Consider the following 19,050-nt stretch of genomic DNA (forward strand, 5'->3'; position numbering starts at 1 on the left):
TATCCAATGTATACACACACACACACACACATATATATATATATATATATATATATATATATATATATATATATATATATGGCTCCCTGTCAGTTGACTAAGTTTTCAGAGACTCAAAATTCATATGGTCAAGACCATATAATCGAGTTTTTGAAAACTCAAAGCTTTTGAATGGAGATTGTGTTACAGTGAGGATTGGGAAATGTACCCTTTTCTTCACTGTAGTGTGATCTTGGAGTTGGTATATGTAATTTGCAGGGAGTGTGGGGGATGCAGCCTCTCACATGGGGGGGTGAAGTTGGGCTTGCCCCCTTTATAAACATAAAAAAAGTATTTTTTTTTTATGTTCAAGTTTGTGGAAACTTGATCATATGTTCTCGTTCATATGAATTTTAAGTTTCTGAAACCTCAGTCATCTGACATAGATATATATATATATATATATATATATATATATATATATATATATATATATATATTTCTTAAAGAAGGGTCTATGTAAAAACATAGTCATCCATTTACCATAATTATGCTGTTTGATATAATAAGAAAATCTTTAATTCAAACAGATTTTCTTTACTTTCATTCTTTCTTGTGTTCTTTTTCTTCATCTTTTCTTTTATCTTTGTATCTAATATTATTTATTTGTTTATTTTAACACATTTCCCTAGTTTATATAATTATATCAACAATTTGGTAGGTAAGCCATTCTATAATCACATTTTTGTATTACAAGACAATACAGAGAATATGCTTGAACTTTCATTTTAATGTATATTATTCACATGCAACAGATGAGACAATCTTTCAAGTTTCATCTGTATAATATAGAGCAAAGAAAGCAAACAATAAATTCAACCCTTTTATGATTACATGTAAAGAATGGGTTGCAGTTAAACTTTCTGAGACAAGTTATTTATACTTTTCCATACCTCTTTAATACTGTCAGCATTTTCTATTTCTTTTATCTGTGTTGTTTTTCTCTCTTCCTTTTCTACTTTCTTATGTGGATGCTGCATCATTTCTGTTCTTTCTTCTATTATAGTCACATGGTTCTGTTGGAGGTAATCAGGTTCCAAAATGTCATAAGGAGTTGGCAAGTCCATTTATACACTCTGCATGTCTTTCTTGTTTCTTTATAACACAAGCAAGTTAATAACTTGTTCGTGAATAATATTTTATACCAGCATAACTATGAGCAGATATTTTACTATGGAAGTATATATATTGTTATAATCATGAATGAAAGAATATATGTTACAAGTATGTGTGTGTCCTATGAAAGTAAGGGCAATGTATATTAGCCCATTAGGAAATATGCCAAATATGACTTAACATCAATACACTAATAGAGATGCATGAAGCAGAGGCCTAAAAGAGAAAAAAATTAAAATGTTTGGTATTTCCATGCTTCTGTTCTTTATGCTGTCCCCTTAACAAGATATTTATTTTCCCTCATTTATTTCAGACACATCTTATAGATATTTCCTGTAAGCAAAATCAATTCTATATAAATTAGTAGTATTTCATCTACAGAATTTTTATTGGCCATATCACAAGATGCCAGATCCAGTCCTTAAAATGTAGCATCTACTGTGATCATGGGAACATCACCTCTCATAATGTGGAACAAATGGGCAAAACGTGGAACATATTAACAGCTTACTAACAACTTCAACTAGGAAACTCCCAGGATGGTTAACAAATGCTGGGTTTACTTATAAAATAAATTATATTTAATGGATGAATATTATTCAGTTCTTTTTACCATGGATATCAGTTAACAAAATTCTTAATACTGAATGTGTGATAGACCCTTTAAATGTGGAACTTCGAGGAACATGAATGTTTTAAAGCTCCGTATGAGATACGTTCCTCGTAATGAGGTACACTTGAGAGGTATGCCTGTGAGCTATATCACATTAGTTATATTGTTGACTGCATCGCTTAGTACAGAGCTTTCTTGAATGAATGAATTAATTTCGTACCGAAACAAAAAAAAATAATCCTTTATATTCCTGTATCTGTGTAACAGTATGAAGCAAATAAAATAAATAAATAAACTGCACTGAAGTACAAAATTAGTATAAAGTTCTAATATAAATACTACCTCAGGTCTCCCCTGAAGCAATGCTACTAGTCTAATGGGACTAATCCACTCAATGAAAAATCAATCAATAAATAAATAAATAAAATCAAAAAATAAAAATAATATAGAATTGTATTTAAAAAAGGGATGTGTAGTTAGGGATGACTTTCTTTAAAAAAGAAAGTGGATAGCTAGGGATTACTCTATTTAGAAGGGGTACTGTCCAGTTTTTTTAGAAAATATACAAAATGTAATTGCCTTATTTGGATTATATTTCCCTGTCTAATGTATGCCTTCAATCTAGTACTCTCAAACTACCAATGAAAACTACAGATATTAATGTGAGACCAGCAGAATCATTCCAAGGCCACCACTCAGGTAGACTTTACATTTTGTTAGGTTGTTACATGGTAATAATGAGCACACATGACCTGCTAATGCTATTTAAGTAATATAGCATTCTTCAGCCTGTACACCTATTGGTTAACCTCCTTCTCTGGACATCTGAATATTCTTCCATATGCTACTAAAAATATATTATTTAGTATAGACAATCTCAGATTTAACTGGATCAGCCAGCAAAATATATTCAACCACTTTATACTTTTTGATCAGGTAAGAGCAATTATTATAAGTGGTGGCAATATTGAAAATATGCACCATTAGAAAGCAACAAGCAAACTGATTATTACCTAAAGAAACAAATTCTTAGGAGATTTGGAAGGTAAAATAATCTGAATTCCACATAATGAGATTATTCAAAGTATATCTACTAAAAGATAAATGTTTAGTCCCAGGAAACTGAAACTTAAAACAGGGTTATACCCAGAAAGAAAGTATCATGAGAGTATACAGTTAAGATTAAATTTAAGTATTTTCTGTCTGATACTAGTCTGCATCTTGTGCTGGAGTAAGGCATATACATTTAAACTATGTTCTAGCGGACTGCTTTGTGCTTAACAACAGTATTAGTTAAGATGAGATAATGCTTAATAGGCAGCCAGACCTGTTAACACTAGTTGGTGTTTAAGAGGTAGCCAAACTAATCAGGCACAATCTAACAGCCAGAAAACAATTTACATATAAAACGTTGCAAAGTACATTATGATATGGCGTTTTCAAGAAAGTGATTAGGCAGTCATATCACAATTGTGATTTTGTATTTTGTTAGATCACACTCCCACAGTTGCAGTAAAACATGACATGTACATCTACATGTGTATATAAGCAGAATATGTTCTAGCAGGCCACTTAGTTTCTAGTAAAGTAACATTACACAAACCTACATTTTAGTAACAGATTATTATAGGTAATATTTCAGTTATATATATAAAATGATGCTAAGATTCGTTATGTTAGAAAAAAAACATTCAGTTATTTTCAGAGTATTATAAAAACTCAATAGGCATGCTGCCTTTGTATCTGTTTACTATATAGCTTTGCTCCTGGTGTCATTTAAATAGAACTTTCAATGCAGACTACGTTTCTTAGAAACCAATATTCATTATATATTCATATTCATTTGTTACAATATTGTAAATACTCAAGTTTTAATCCAAAAGAATTACTTACATTCTTTATTACTACAGCGGAAATTTAAAAGTTTGCATTTTCAAATTGTCAGCCATTCAAAAATAGGAAGTGCCATTTTGGGCATGCATCCAATTTGATGGTGCTGTCTGTGTGAGTGCAGTTGTTGCATGCAATCTCTGCCATGGTTTGTGAGTTTTATATGAATGTCATTATCCATGAATCCAGGACATATCTGACATCACCAATAAGATGTTCCTGTGGGACATCGCCCTGCAAAAATAGTTGATATAAGTCTTACGTCTGCTTGATGCTGGAATCACAGGCCCTAATTGGGTGGTACAGTGACACATTGCAGACCACCTAACAGTTGATGAACTGGAATCTCTTGCAGCTGATATACCATTGTCCCTGTGTCCTAGATGGGATATTGATGGCAAATTAGGTATAATCAATGGCATAACTACCTCAGGGAAATGGGCTGTTTCATAAAAAGCATGCATAGTGTTGTTCTTCTGTGATACATGGAGAACACATATGCTCTTCAATATGCTGTAGTACTGCATCAAGAAACTTGTGCAGATACATGGGTTATACATACTGTGTTTAAGGATGGTCTCTGGACCATCCCTGCTGTAAGGATTGTCAGTGCTACACATACCTTGGTGTTTACAGGGAATTACATGTATCCAATGAGTCTACATGTGAAGGCAGCACATCTATAACAGCTCCTGCAAGCTGCCTCTCCTCATGGTACAGTCCACTAATTGTGGGTCATGACAGAGATAAAATGTTAGGCACAATCAAATCTTTTTGTGAGACAGAGCATGATGATGTACAGCTTCACAGCTACTGACAGAGAGGATGGCCTCAAACATATACATTTCTGCTAATTATGCTGTTACACCCCCATATTAGCATGATCTCTGTTTCTGCTCACCAGGATTTTATGGTGCGCACTAGCACTGGTGGTTGCAGCACATGGTGCATTTTTCATATAGTTCAGAATTGCTCCATCATGTTGTTTACCCTCATTTGCATATGGCTCTGTCCTCATTATCATAATGTTGCCCATTCACCTGTTGAATGGCTTCTTTTCTGCTAGGTAGGATCTTAAAGCTTTTAATCTCCTCTGATCACAACAATCTGGGTTAGGTCTTAAACAATACAGCCACTTTGTTTAGAATTCCTTGTAACTATTTGTTTGCCACAAGCACAGTGGTGCAGCAGTATTGTTGTCACCTCACAGCAAGAGGTTCCGGTTCGATTCTCAGCTGGGGTGCCTTCTGTGTGGAGTCTGCATGTCCTCTCTGCATTTTTGTGGGTTTCTTCCAAGTGCTCCGGTTTCCTCCCACATTACAAAGACATGCATCTGGAGCATTTCTCCCTGGGCCTCCGCTGAAAATTGGCTTTGTTCCAAGTCGGACTTTCCAAGTTAACAAATGTTAAATAAATAAATAAATAAATGTCTTGCCGATGAAAATTCTTAAAGTCAAGTATGGAGATGTTCTGAATAAAAATTCATTACACAGGAGGTGTGATAAGGCTTAATGACTGAAAACAATGCACTATCAAAAAATAAATAAATAAATAAGTCAAGTGATTAATAGTTTTGAAATGGCAAGAACAGCATGTTGCAGATTAACCAGTGCTACTCATGTGAGAGAATTGCACAAGCACACACCAGTGCATACACAAGAGCAAGACCATTGTTGGCCTTCACAGTGGAACAAGGCACTTAGGAAAAACATAGCTTGATAACTGCAGCTATGCTGATGAATAAACCAAAATTTTATGATATACAGCTGCAGTGACCCTCCCTAAAGTAAGATCACTAGGTACCGTACATTCACTACTATCTTACAATGATATGATTGAGGTCCCCCTTGGTTGTTTATATCCTGTACTACAGTGGTAATGTCTGACTAAATATGAAGTATCCACTGGGGCAAGCACTGTCAAAATGCTTCCAAATCCATCTCTAGTTCTAACATTTCCTCTAGATTTACATGCAGTCTACTCTACTCATAGGCACTACATGTTGACACAGGCTAGATGAGCTCTCCATCTAGAGTCTGACCTCTGTTGTGTGAATCTCAGAAGGATGAAAGAATGAGCTATTTTCCCTCATTTATATGAACTGCTTTCTTTTTCTCGAAATACTAGCTCCTTGAAAATAGAGGGCAACATAAGCATCTCCTCTTACGAGTGGACTGCCTAATTTTACAGATTTCTTATATAGTGCCGACATTTTCTCATGTGAACTCTTTCAAACTAGACCATCAAAATATCTGCATATACATGTCGCAAAAGGAAGACAAAGATTCTTTCTGTCAGTATAATTTTGCCTGCTACCAGTCTGAGCACTAACAGCATATGAAGGGTCTTTTATGGAAGTAAAAAATCCTTACTGGGAAAGTGTTCAGTACCACTACCAGAAACAGTTTCACTGAGGTAATAAAGCCTAATTTTATCTCGGTGATCTTTACTCCCAAGAAAACCAGAAAGGAAATACCATAATGTCTTACAAAACTGTTCTTCTGAGAAAGAATGCACAAACAATAGCCCATATAGGGGTTAATGTGAATATCCCATACCCAGAATATTCCAGAGACCAAATGTAAAAGCTGTGAAATTAAAGTGTTCTTTAAACACCACAAATATTAGGATTCATTTGGCTGGATGGAAGATAGAACTATGCCAGTAAGTGTCCTTAGAGACCAGTGTTATCATTTACAGGATGAATGAGAAGAATACTGGATCAAGGAGTAGCCATCCTAAGCTTTATAATTCCTAAGGATATTTGGCACTTAGAGAAACCCTGACTTGATCTGGATACTGGATCAAGGACTAGCCATCCTACGTTTTATAATTCCTAAGGATGTTTGGCACTTAGAGAAACCCTGACTTGATCTGAATACTGGATGAAGGAGTAGCCATCCTAAGCTTTATAATTCCTAAGGATATTTGGCACTTAGAGAAACCCAGACTTGATCTGGATACTGGATCAAGGAGTAGCCATCCTAAGCTTTATAATTCCTAAGGATATTTGGCACTTAGAGAAACCCTGACTTGATCTGGATACTGGATCAAGGAGTAGCCATCCTAAGCTTTATAATTCCTAAGGATATTTGGCACTTAGAGAAACCCTGACTTGATCTGGATACTGGATCAAGGAGTAGCCATCCTAAGCTTTATAATTCCTAAGGATATTTGGCACTTAGAGAAACCCAGACTTGATCTGGATACTGGATCAAGGAGTAGCCATCCTAAGCTTTATAATTCCTAAGGATATTTGGCACTTAGAGAAACCCAGACTTGATCTGGATACTGGATCAAGGAGTAGCCATCCTAAGCTTTATAATTCCTAAGGATATTTGGCACTTAGAGAAACCCAGACTTGATCTGGATACTGGATCAAGGAGTAGCCATCCTAAGCTTTATAATTCCTAAGGATATTTGGCACTTAGAGAAACCCAGACTTGATCTGGATACTGGATCAAGGAGTAGCCATCCTAAGCTTTATAATTCCTAAGGATATTTGGCACTTAGAGAAACCCAGACTTGATCTGGATACTGGATCAAGGAGTAGCCATCCTAAGCTTTATAATTCCTAAGGATATTTGGCACTTAGAGAAACCCAGACTTGATCTGGATACTGGATCAAGGAGTAGCCATCCTAAGCTTTATAATTCCTAGGGATATTTGGCACTTAGAGAAACACAGACTTGATCTGGATACTGGATCAAGGAGTAGCCATCATAAGCTTTATAATTCCTAAAGATATTTGGCACTTAGAGAAACCCAGACTTGATCTGGATACTAGATCAAGAAGTAGCCATCCTAAGCTTTATAATTCCTAAGGATATTTGGCACTTAGAGAAACCCAGATTTGATCTGAATACTGGATCAAGGAGTAGCCATCCTAAGCTTTATAATTCCTAAGGATATTTTGCACTTAGTGAAACCCAGACTCGATCTGGATACTGTATCAAGGATTAGCCATCCTAAGCTTTATAATTCCTAAGGATATTTGGCACTTAGAGAAACCCAGATTTGATCTGAATACTGGATCAAGGAGTAGCCATCCTAAGCTTTATAATTCCTAAGGATATTTTGCACTTAGTGAAACCCAGACTCGATCTGGATACTGTATCAAGGATTAGCCATCCTAAGCTTTATAATTCCTAAGGATATTTGGCACTTAGAGAAACCCAGACTTGATCTGAATACTGCATCAAAGAGTAGCCATCCTAAGCTTTATAATTCCTAAGGATATTCGGCACTTAGAAAAACCCAGACTTGATGTGGATACTGGATCAAGGAGTAACCATTATAAGCTTTATAATTCCTAAGGATATTTGGCACTTAGAGAAACACAGACTTGATCTGAATACTGGATCAAGGAGTAGCCATCCTACGCTTTATACTTCCTAAGAATTTTTGGCACTTAGAGAAACCCAGACCTGATCTGGATACTGGATCAAGGAGTAGCCATCCTAAGCTTTATAATTCCTAAGGATATTTGGCACTTAGTGAAACCCAGACTTGATCTGGATACTGGATCAAGGAGTATCCATCCTAAGCTTTATAATTCCTAAGTTATTTTTGGCACTTAGAGAAACCCAGACTTGATCTGGATACTGGATCATGGAGTAGCCATCCTAAGCTTTATAATTCCTAGTGATATTTGGCACTTAGAGAAACCCAGACTTGATCTGAATACTGGATCAAGGACTAGCCATCCTAAGCTTTATAATTCCTAAGGATATTTGGCACTTAGAGAAACCCAGACTTGATCTGAATACTGGATCAAGGAGTAGCCATCCTAAGCTTTATAATTCCTAAGGATATTTGGCACTTAGAGAAACCCAGACTTGATCTGAATACTGGATCAAGGAGTAGCCATCAAAAGCTTTATAATTCCTAGGGATATTTGGCACTTAGAGAAACCCAGACTTGATCTGAATACTGGATCAAGGAGTAGCCATCCTAAGCTTTATAATTCCTAAGGATATTTGGCAGTTAGAGAAACCCAGACTTGATCTGGATATTGGATCAAGGAGTAGCCATCCTAAGCTTTTTAATTCCTAAGGATATTTGGCACTTAGATAAACCCAGACTTGATCTCCAACCTTCTTTCTTCAGGACTAGGGAGAAATGAGTATAATAATATGCTCCACTGTAGTAAGAAGGCACTTTTTTGTATACCCCATTTCTCAAACATCTGTATAAAATGAACTGGCAGCAGCTTTGGTACATGTAGGCACTTTGCCAATGTACTCATGGTTCAACTTGACAAAAACTGTTTCTCTGTCGTACCCTATTTAAAGCTTCCTGTCCAATGGCAAATTATTGAATACACTTCTCCAGTTTGCTGTTAAATTCTATTGTAAACTGACCAGATCATTGGAACTAATTGGGTGAGTGGAAGAGTTCCTTGTAAGGGAGGATAAAAGGTGACATTCCCAGAAGGGGGAATGCTTGTCTTGATTTAATAGAGTTTAATTATTAAACTGCTAGTTCCTTGGAGATTCCTTTTTCAACTGGCATTGCCACTTTTCTTATTTTCGTGTAATAGATTGCTTATAAATTGAAGTCTATAAATAGGTCTTCACTTATAATGTTTGCATTCCTCCTTGGTTATAGAAGAAAAATATAACTTTTTTATTTCATTTGTTAAGCAGTGGGTGGACTAGACCTAGAACACTTTTCAGCTATGACCCAAGCTACAAGTAGAAAACTACACAATTTAGTACACTAAATACCTTTGGCTTACATTCATTGCCATATTGATATGCATAGATCTCATACTCTGGTCTCCATAATCAGGGACAATGCCAAAAATAATCAGCAGCAAAAGACCTCAATGAAGGGGAATTTTAAATGTTAGTGTTAGTGGTAAAGAAAGTTGACAGAAAGTACATTTGTTTATTAACTCATACTCATAACACTCATAACAGTATGTGTTCAAATGCTGCATGTTGCATTAGCCATTAGGCTGTATGCATTGTTTCCTGCCCTTGGAAACAACAACCAGCCATTTTCAAAAAGTTGTGGATCCCCTAGTTCCTTCATTCTGACCGTTGATTGGCTAATCCCAAGGAATAAACTCAGCAGTCAGAGTGAAGCTTTCTTCAAGACTTTCTTGCTCAATCAATGAGACAACACACAAACAATCTTGAAGCAACCAACTAATCATAACAATAAAAATTTACAGTAGAAACAAACATAACTCAACTTTATATCCCAACTACCACTATATACAAGAGTAAGAGGCTAGAAGGTGGAAACAGCTACTGCAGCAGTGAGGAACTCAAACATCTACTGTTATGTGGAAGTGCAACTTGCACAACTGTACTATGATTATTATTCCCACTGCTGGAGTAACCCTTCAGCTATATAGAATGATTACCAAAGCTTATCCAGCCTGGGAGGAGGAAAGATATGAATCCAGGGGCCCCTGGAGAATGGTCATAGCAAAGTTCGAACTGGACCTTGAAAATGAATCCAGTTTGTAATGCTTTGCAAAAGTATGTACAGAAGACCACATAACTGCCTCTACAATGGTTCTAGAGCCACCCCTTTCCAGTAGGCCATAAAAAAAGGCTTTAGGGAAATGTGGCTTGATATTGCCTAGAATGGATTTGCCATGGTGGGGATAACGAAAAAACAGTTGTTGAGGACAACCACCTGGAAACTGCCTATAGGGATCCCCTTCTTTTTGCTCCTTGATAAGAAATAGCTGATCAGCTTTTCTAAAAGATTTGGTTCTGTCACTATAGTACCTCAGCTGCCTGTGTGTATTTGGAGTAAGCAGGATCTTTTCTCCCTGGTTTTTAGGTTGTGAGTAGAAAACTGGAAGGTTGACAGCTTGATTCAAAGTAAACTCTGAAACACTTGGGCATGAATGAGGGGTTAGCTCTTAAAGAGTCCCCATTCCTGTGGAAAATCAGGTAGAGTTTAACCACCATGAGAGCTTGCAACTCAGATGCTCTCTTGCAATTATCAGCACAATGATGAGTACAGTTTTTCAAGACAAAAAACATAAATCAGCTTAATGGACAGGTTTAGATGGTGGCATAGTCAAATTCTCCAGCATATGGTTGCGGTCCCAAGGAAAAGCAAGATTTTTATGAGGAGAAACAACTTTCAAAACCTGTTTCACTACAAACAGAGAAGAAAGAGGAGTATCCATGGGCAAACATGCTCAAATGGATATAAGATGGACCTTTACAGAGGAATAAATGAAGCCAGAAGAAAGTAACACACAAATACTTGAGCAGCTGTGGTACAAGTCCCATGATGGGCCCCTAGTTATTAGTTAGGCAATAACTACAAAATCACTTCCATTTACCAACATTAGATTTTCTGCCTCCTTTAGTACCTGCTGCACATCCTTATGCAATAAGTGCGTAAAAGGTATTAAAATTGAATCATCCTGGCAGTTAGCTGCAGTGGATTACTAAGGAGTTGTATCAAATGGGTTTATATTATTTCTTTAAATGGCTATTCAGCAAATAGCTATTCTTTGAACACCTATTTAGAAAAGCCGCTCTTCATCGAATGGCGAATTTTAACTAGAGCAAACCAGTGGATGGCCACCATCTGGAATTTGCCCTTTTACCCACTGTAGTGCGATCTCAGAGTTGGTATATTTAGTTAGGGGGGTTTAGGGGGCACATCCCCCCACATTGGGGGTTGTGGGGGCATAGCCCCCCACCTTGGCAGGTTTTAAATGTTATTGTTTTTGTTTGCGGTCACTCATTTTGGCCAACTGCTTGTTGACTCAGTGAAGAGTGGCTTCGCTAAATAGGTGTTTGATGAATGGCTATTGAATGAATAGCCATTCAATGAAATAACATACACCTGTATCAAACTACCCCTGTCTTATGTGAGTAGATCCAGTCTTTGAGAAAGCTTATGGTAATTGCCATTGACCAATTTCAAAGATGGGAGAACCAATGTTGACTGATCCAAAAGGGTGTCACCACAAGAATTACACCAGATATCAATGGAAATCTGTTGTTGCCATCAATGCAATTCTCTTTTTATAAAGCCCAAAACTGGAATTTGATACTCTAGAGAATGCTTATGCTAGGCCTATGTTTTTTTTAAACTATTTTATCTTACTCGTATGTAATTTGGCTAGAGGTATCATGAGAATCATAGAAGCCATGAACACTAGAATCATATGAAATTCTCTTGTAGAAGTATGAGGCTCACTGGAGAAGTTCAGGAAAATTCTAGATAAAAATCCATCTTCTCTTGTTTTAAAATAAGTCCCTTTGAAAAGAAGAAGCTGTAATTCTTCCCAGAAACACAACCTGTGAGATGGAGTCAAGAAGGATTTTGTAATATTTATTTGGAAACCCAGATTGGTCAAAAGAGACATATTCTATGTTAATGATTCTTGACATCTGGATAAAGACTTTGCAAAAGTAAGCAAGCTATCTAAATAAGGGAATATGTGAATGCCATTCAGTTTGCAATAAGCTATGACTGGAGCTGGACATTTTGTGAATATCCTTGGAGCTGTAGATTAGAGAACTAATAATGTGACCTAGACACAGAGAATCTTAGAAATATCCTGAAACATATGGCTATAAGAATATGGTAGTAAGCCTTTTTAAGTCTATATTTACTAAGTTAGTCAAGTGTAGTATGTGAGGCTACAGATTCTGTAAGGTCAACACTTTGAAGTTTGGAATTTCACATACAGATTTAGAAATGAAAGATCTAGTACTGGTTTCCAAAAGGCTTCCTTCTTTGGTACCAAAAATATTCTGAAGTAGAAGGCATTGCCTCTTTGACCTAAAGGCACACGCTCTGTGATTCCTTGGGCATGTAAGACTGAAGAACCTGAAGAAACAATTCTGTTTGGTTCAGAGGGTGGAGAGGTACCGTCCTGAAATGATATCTTTGTATCCAATGTCATCTGTAACTCTCCAGCACCACTTTTAACATCCAGGAGTCCAAAACAATCTTTTGCCAAAGGGGAATAGTGAGGGACAATTTTTTGGGACAGATTTGTAGAGATATTCGCCAGAATAGGGGAAGAGGGTAAGGAATGCTGGTCATTCTGTACTGTTGGTTTGTCCCTTTTTCTGAAAAGACTCTTGTTTTTATTGCTACCCTCCAAACATCTCTTTTTTGCATTTTGTTTGCCAGAAAAAGTTAAGTTTTGCTTATCTGGCTTTTTGTGTAAGATGGGACTTATAATATTTGCACTGGGGTACATGAAATATCTTAGAAACTCACTGAAGTAATGTCCCTCTTTCATCATATTGTTTGAGAACCTGCATAACAGAAGAACCAAGCAATACTTCTTTATTCAAAGCTAAATATAAGATTTCAAACTATATCTCATCAGCAAATTTTTGGTTAAATGCCTAAAAATATCTTCTCAACACTGTAGCAGTAGCAGTGTAAGAGGATAGGAGTGGAATGCAGTATATACATCATTCATCCTTCAATGGTCTTAAGAGTTCCAGCAGAACAGAACAATGGTCTGATTAAAAGAAAAATTCTTCACAGGAGGATAACAATTAAAAGTTTCCCCACAATCAGAGATGTGGGGTTTGGATTAAGCCCTATCTGTCAAAATCCAAAATCATCAAACCCTGTTTCCTCAGGAATAACTTTACATGGAATGCCCATCTCCAAATGCTTCTGCACACCAGGATTTTTGCCTACAATGCTTGCCTAGCCAAGATAAAGAATGCAACTTTTTAACAGTAATAACTTCTTTGGAAAAACAAAGTTTACATTTTTTCTTAATAGGAGTTCCAGCAGAACAGAACTGACTCAAAGGAGGGATGTCTGCCCAGCCTAATGGTCTCTTGCCCCATTTACCTTGAGAAGAATCTCCTAGATTGTCTCCCAAATCTAGAGAAGATTGTTTGCCAATGCCTGTATCATACACTGGAACAGCAAAAGAGGACATGACCCACCCCTTGTTCATGCTAGCCAAAAGAACTAAAGAGAGGAAGCTGGAGAGGTAAGTGAGTGTTCTCAGGAATAACCAATTGACACTGCAGGTTCATCCACTGTCAGCTGAGGTATAGATTGAGACAATGACAATGACAAGGACTTCTTTGTAAGTAATTTATCCATGGTGTAACAGGGTAAGAAGCACCAAAAGTGGTAAATATAGCTAGAGAGAATCACTTGGAAGGTAAGTTGTAACTGAGTGTTCACAAGCAGCACACTTATATTCAAAACACTTTTCTGAGTCCCTTAACCTACAAAAAGTAAATGTAGAATGGGATTTCCCCTGTCAGTACTGTTCAAACCCTTGCACACACACACTCTGTCATAAAAAAGACAGTTTGCCACGAAGTGAGCATAAGCATTACACTGATACATAAATTCCCAACCACTGTAAATTTTTATTTTCCACAAAATTCAAACTTTACAAAAGCAGTACATATTTTTTTCACAAAATTAGTCCTAAATACCTTAATAAACACTCCAAGATAAAAACAGCAGTCCCTGACTAGAAACTTCTGATATTTTGAAAAAATACTGAGTTTGTTAAAAAAAAACTACTGCTATTAGTTAAAGAATAGATTAAATACTATTTTTCTTAAGATGTCGATAATTTCTGAGTGGAGGGGTCCTCCAGTGGGGACTTATCTGCCAGAACCGAAGTTCTTAGCCAGCTCCGGTTTCTGTGAAGCCCAAGAGATGCTCCTTCTCAAGATGGCAAGAAAGTACTAAAGAAAGCTTCCCTATGACAGTTGATTTCCCTCTTTGGGATTTGCCAATTAGCAGTCAGAGTTAAAGAGTGGAGGGGGCAGAGCATTTTGAAGCTGTCCGGTTGCTGTTTCCTAAGGCAGGAAACAACCCATATTGCCTAAGGGCAACTGTTGAAGTGGGAATGATGAACATCATGATCTGATTTAACTTGCATTTTCTGAAGTAAAGTAAATTTTTAACTGCAATCATTTTCATTATTTGTTTATTGTAGTCTACTAGATTATCTCAAAAAATAACCAGAAGGACAGAGCAAATTCTGAGCCAAAATCAGGGAAGTTCCTAAAAATCAGGTACAGTAGAGAGGTGTATATATTATTTAGGTATGCACACAAAATACTATATTGAATGGAAGTATGTATACATGAAATGACAGAAAACACACACATATGTATCTACCTATATGGTTGTGTGTATGTATGTATACATATACATATATAGATAGATAATTGAGTGAGTGTGTGTGTGTGTGTGTGTGTGTGTGTGTGTGTGTGTGTGTCTCTCTCTCTCTCTATATATATATATATATATATATATATATATATATATATGTGTGTGTGTGTGTGTGTGTGTGTATATGCATATATATATATTTGTGTGTGTGTGTGTGTGTGTGTGTGTGTGTGTGTGTGTGTGTGTTTGTGTGTGTGTGCGCGTGTGTGTATGTATTATTAGATACAGGGAACAATTAGATAACATCTCTTTTGTATAGTAGTTTTCATATTTTTGAATAAAGTTTTTGAGTTTTCGTGCCAGAAGAAGCTTTGCTGACACATGGTGATCCCTAAGTTAATTTAAGGTATTATCAGTGTGCAGCTTTTTCCTGAGGCACACATGACTTCTAAGTATTGTCAATGTGCAGCTTACTTGCATAAAGAATATACACCATCACTATGTTTATATGTAGGCTAATATGTATAATCATAATAATGAATAAAAGTAATACACATTATTCTGTGGATTGTAGGACAGCAAGAGTGGTGCATATAGCCATTTGTGTTAAATATCAAAGTTTTTATATAGGAAAGACTAGTTCCAATCAGCATAACAAAGTACATGAGTGTCTGTAGGCTATTAAATAACAAAGATGAAGATGCTTTATATAAGCATAATTCACACAGAATTTTTTTTAAGTTTACTTTTCATGTTCTAGAAGTTTTTATTGATTACAGGTGGAGATTATGAGATGACATACTTACATTTGATTGAGGCATTTTTCATTGCGTGGCTTTACTATGATTTCTTTTGGCCACTTATATTATGAGAGCCAGCAGTGCACTGCAATGTTTTTTTCCACTTTTATCTACACAAGTGTTACCAAAGAACTGGTATGTACTGGTTAGAACACTGGGGGTATATGAGGCTTGCCCACCAGCAAAAAAAAAAAAAAAAAATTCCTGTTCTTATAGTTGTTCAAGTTCTCAATATTCAAAAATGATTAAGCATGACTAATTGTGAATGAGTTGATGGAACATAGGAAATGCACTATGAAATAGTAGAAAAGAATATTAATGCCAGCCTAGAATGAATGCTATGTCTCTTTTGGGGGACTGAATTAGTTAATCAGCCTTAGGCCAGTACTAAAATGTAGAACTTTTGAAATATTATTTGTTTTTTTTATTTGACTGGCTGTGCATTTAGGATCATAGGAGGTTACTAGGCTTTTGACCTGTTGGTCATTTTAAGCTTAGTTATTTCATCCCAATGTAATACCATTGATACTCTAGTCAATACGCAGGACTGTATTTTGCAATGACTGCCCATGTCCCGGAGGGGTGTGGGTGCTATCACTGGTAAGAATTTATGGTGTCCTACCCACTCATCCAGGTTCCTTTTCAACAGTGTCATAGAGGTGCTCTACTTCACAGATATTAGCAGCCTTTTCCAAAGACACAACAGTCACTGGAAAACACATCTGTTCCTCCAGCACTTCCTATTACAGTCACAGGCCTGGAATGAGTAGCTCCATTCCCATTTGATTTATGGATGTGCAGCAAATTCATTAGGTTTGGGTTGGAGATTGCTCTATAAGCCAGGCGTAAGTCTCCCCTAAGAAGTCTATATAATACTGAGTATAGTGACAGAGACTTTAGTCAGTCTATGTAAGGTATGTGCTGGAGTCCCTTGACCTTTCTAGTTAGAAACCTCTGCGGTCTCTCCAATTTCTGCAAGTGCTTTGTATTATACATGCCAAAAGGGGTGTTATACTCAATTATGGGCCTGATTGCTGACTGGTATAGAGGGGTTATAACCTCGTTTGCTCTAGAGGTGATGCCTTTGCTAATCAAGAAAGCCTTCCTTACTACTGTAGACACCTGACTGTCAAAGTTAAGGTTGTTAGTTTGATCTTGTGTTTCAATATGAATACAGATCATGAAAGTGGCTCCTCAAGATGTTTCTTGATTTCCAAGACAAGCTTGTGGCAGTCAAGCATTCATAGCAACATCACTTTTTGATCCTTTTGGTGTGGGCTGTTCCTATTAATGTAAAGTAAAATTGGTTGAAAATTAATATCCTCAGGGGTTGAATGTGAGGATCTCCATCATGCTGTACAAAATTGCCCTTACCTTGTGTAAGTTTGTGATTATAAATGTTATGCATGATCACTTCTCTCCTTCATCAGATTTGAAAATACATAAGATAGGAGAAAATGTCCTTCTTTCACTAGAACTCTCTAAGTGCCTCCTGAAAAGTTGAACAAACAGCAATGTTCTCATTAAAGCTATGTACTTTTTAATAAATAAATTCCATTATTAACAAGCACAAGATGGAATTTTGAATCATCCACATAATTTTACTAAAAATTTAGAAACTAGCCCCCAAAAAATCCAATGGACGATGTATACCACAGTGAATTACTGTGTAAAAATCCACAAAAACGCCCAAATGTCCACACTTTATTAAAATCCACTACAAAAACAGTCGTCAAGCGCTTTTGTCAGAATGACTTCATCAGAACTGTTCAAAATAATCAAACCTTGATTTATATACCCTTAATTGATCACAATTAAAAGAAACATGCTAGATATTTAAAGTGCTAGGCTTTTAAAATGACAATAATCCAAGGCACTAAAATATATTACAACAAGTGAAACAACATTGATCAAGTACTGTGTATTGAAAAGCTTGAAGAAATATATAAATACTTAAAAAATGTACAAAAAATATATTTTGTTTTTGTTTTATTGGCATTCCACACAAAGGGCTAAATAGACAATGCCAGTAGTGACACAAGAACCTGTAACCATAGAAACCTCTAGCCTATAGGGACCTCTTTTCACCTTGGGGTTCTCCTTTGTGTGGAATGCCAATCCTTCTACATTGGAAAAACAGAGAGGAGGTTAAATCGTAGAATTTACGAGCACTACTATAGCATTTCCAGGAAGGATGAAAAAAACGCTCTATACAAACACATAAAGAGTAACCCCACCCACAGTTTTAAATTCGGTATCCTGGAAGTGGTAAATAAGGATTTTAGAGAGGGGGGATTGGACAAACAAGCTGCTCAGGGCAGAATCCCGATGGCAACTCAAGTTAGACGCCTGTGAGTTTCCTGGCATAAATGAAGCCATCAGTATTAAACCCGAGTTAAAATATAGGGCTAACAAAATGAAATAAAACAAAATATTTGTAATAGGAATAAGCAATATTTATATTATTTTGAACAGATATAGTATTATTGTAGATTAGACAGAATTCTACTACAATATAAATGTCTACTTATTGTATAAGCAATTAATATTTACATGAAAGATAGATGACAAGAAATTAAATCATAGTAAAGTAGGATGTATCATATATAAAAACTCAGTAAAAGATTATAGCACAAAGTTATTTAACATATTCACCCTTACTGATGAAGTCTCTCAAAACGTATTACTTAATATAAATAGATGGTAATAATATTTATACCTAATGTTTATAATACAATGTATTTTACTGGATATATTAGAAGTTATATTTAACTGATTGCCAGCATTCAAGTAATCACTTTGTTTGTTGCTAACTTAAAGCATCAAGTTTGTTTTATGTGAACATTGATGAAAGTTAGTGCATTTTAATTATCAGTGCACCCCTCTTCCCCCCATTTCCTACACATAAGGATTTTCATATCTGTCATTTCTTATTATAAAATGAGTGAAATTATAGGTTAAAAACTACAAAGTCACTTATTGTGATTAATGATTACATGTTCCCTTTCCATACTCATAAATTGCCATTTTATGGCATATACTGAACGTTTTTAGATTTAAATGGCAACATTCTATTTTGTATAATCAGCAAAGGTTAAACTGAGTGATTATTGTCAAATTAATACTATTTGTTCAGAATATGATTGTTACATTCTGTGACATTCCTAGTTCAGGCTTCTATTGTTTCCCTTGAACAACTTTGTCAGTTTGATGTCATGTATAAAACATTAGTTACCTTGGTCACAGCTTAAGTATTATGTTTGGTCAAGATGGGTTACAAAACCACAATTCAAGTTAAAGCAATTATATGACTTGTTATGCACACTTACTTATATGGGAAAATTATCATGCTTCCTCTTGATATTCAATATAGTGTATGTCATTTATGACAAGTTAAAACAGTAGTGTTATTATACACAAGCCCATGTTATTAAACTGAGTGTCTATTGTCAATTTAATACTATTTGTTCAGAATATGAC

At 35.9% G+C, this 19,050-nt stretch overlaps 1 protein-coding gene across 1 annotated transcript in view; it reads right to left on the minus strand.

The window, feature by feature from the left end:
• LOC122803983 overlaps positions 1-19,050 on the minus strand; it is a 639,968-nt gene that overhangs the window by 538,942 nt on the left and 81,976 nt on the right. The window contains exon 3 of the mRNA XM_044073662.1: positions 933-1,055. Coding sequence (XP_043929597.1) covers positions 933-1,055 — 123 coding nt within the window. The remainder of the gene's footprint in view (positions 1-932; positions 1,056-19,050) is intronic.

Source organism: Protopterus annectens, chromosome 6.part0 (assembly GCF_019279795.1).
Source record: "Protopterus annectens isolate FY-2018-M chromosome 6.part0, PAN1.0, whole genome shotgun sequence".
NCBI lineage: Eukaryota > Metazoa > Chordata > Ceratodontiformes > Protopteridae > Protopterus > Protopterus annectens.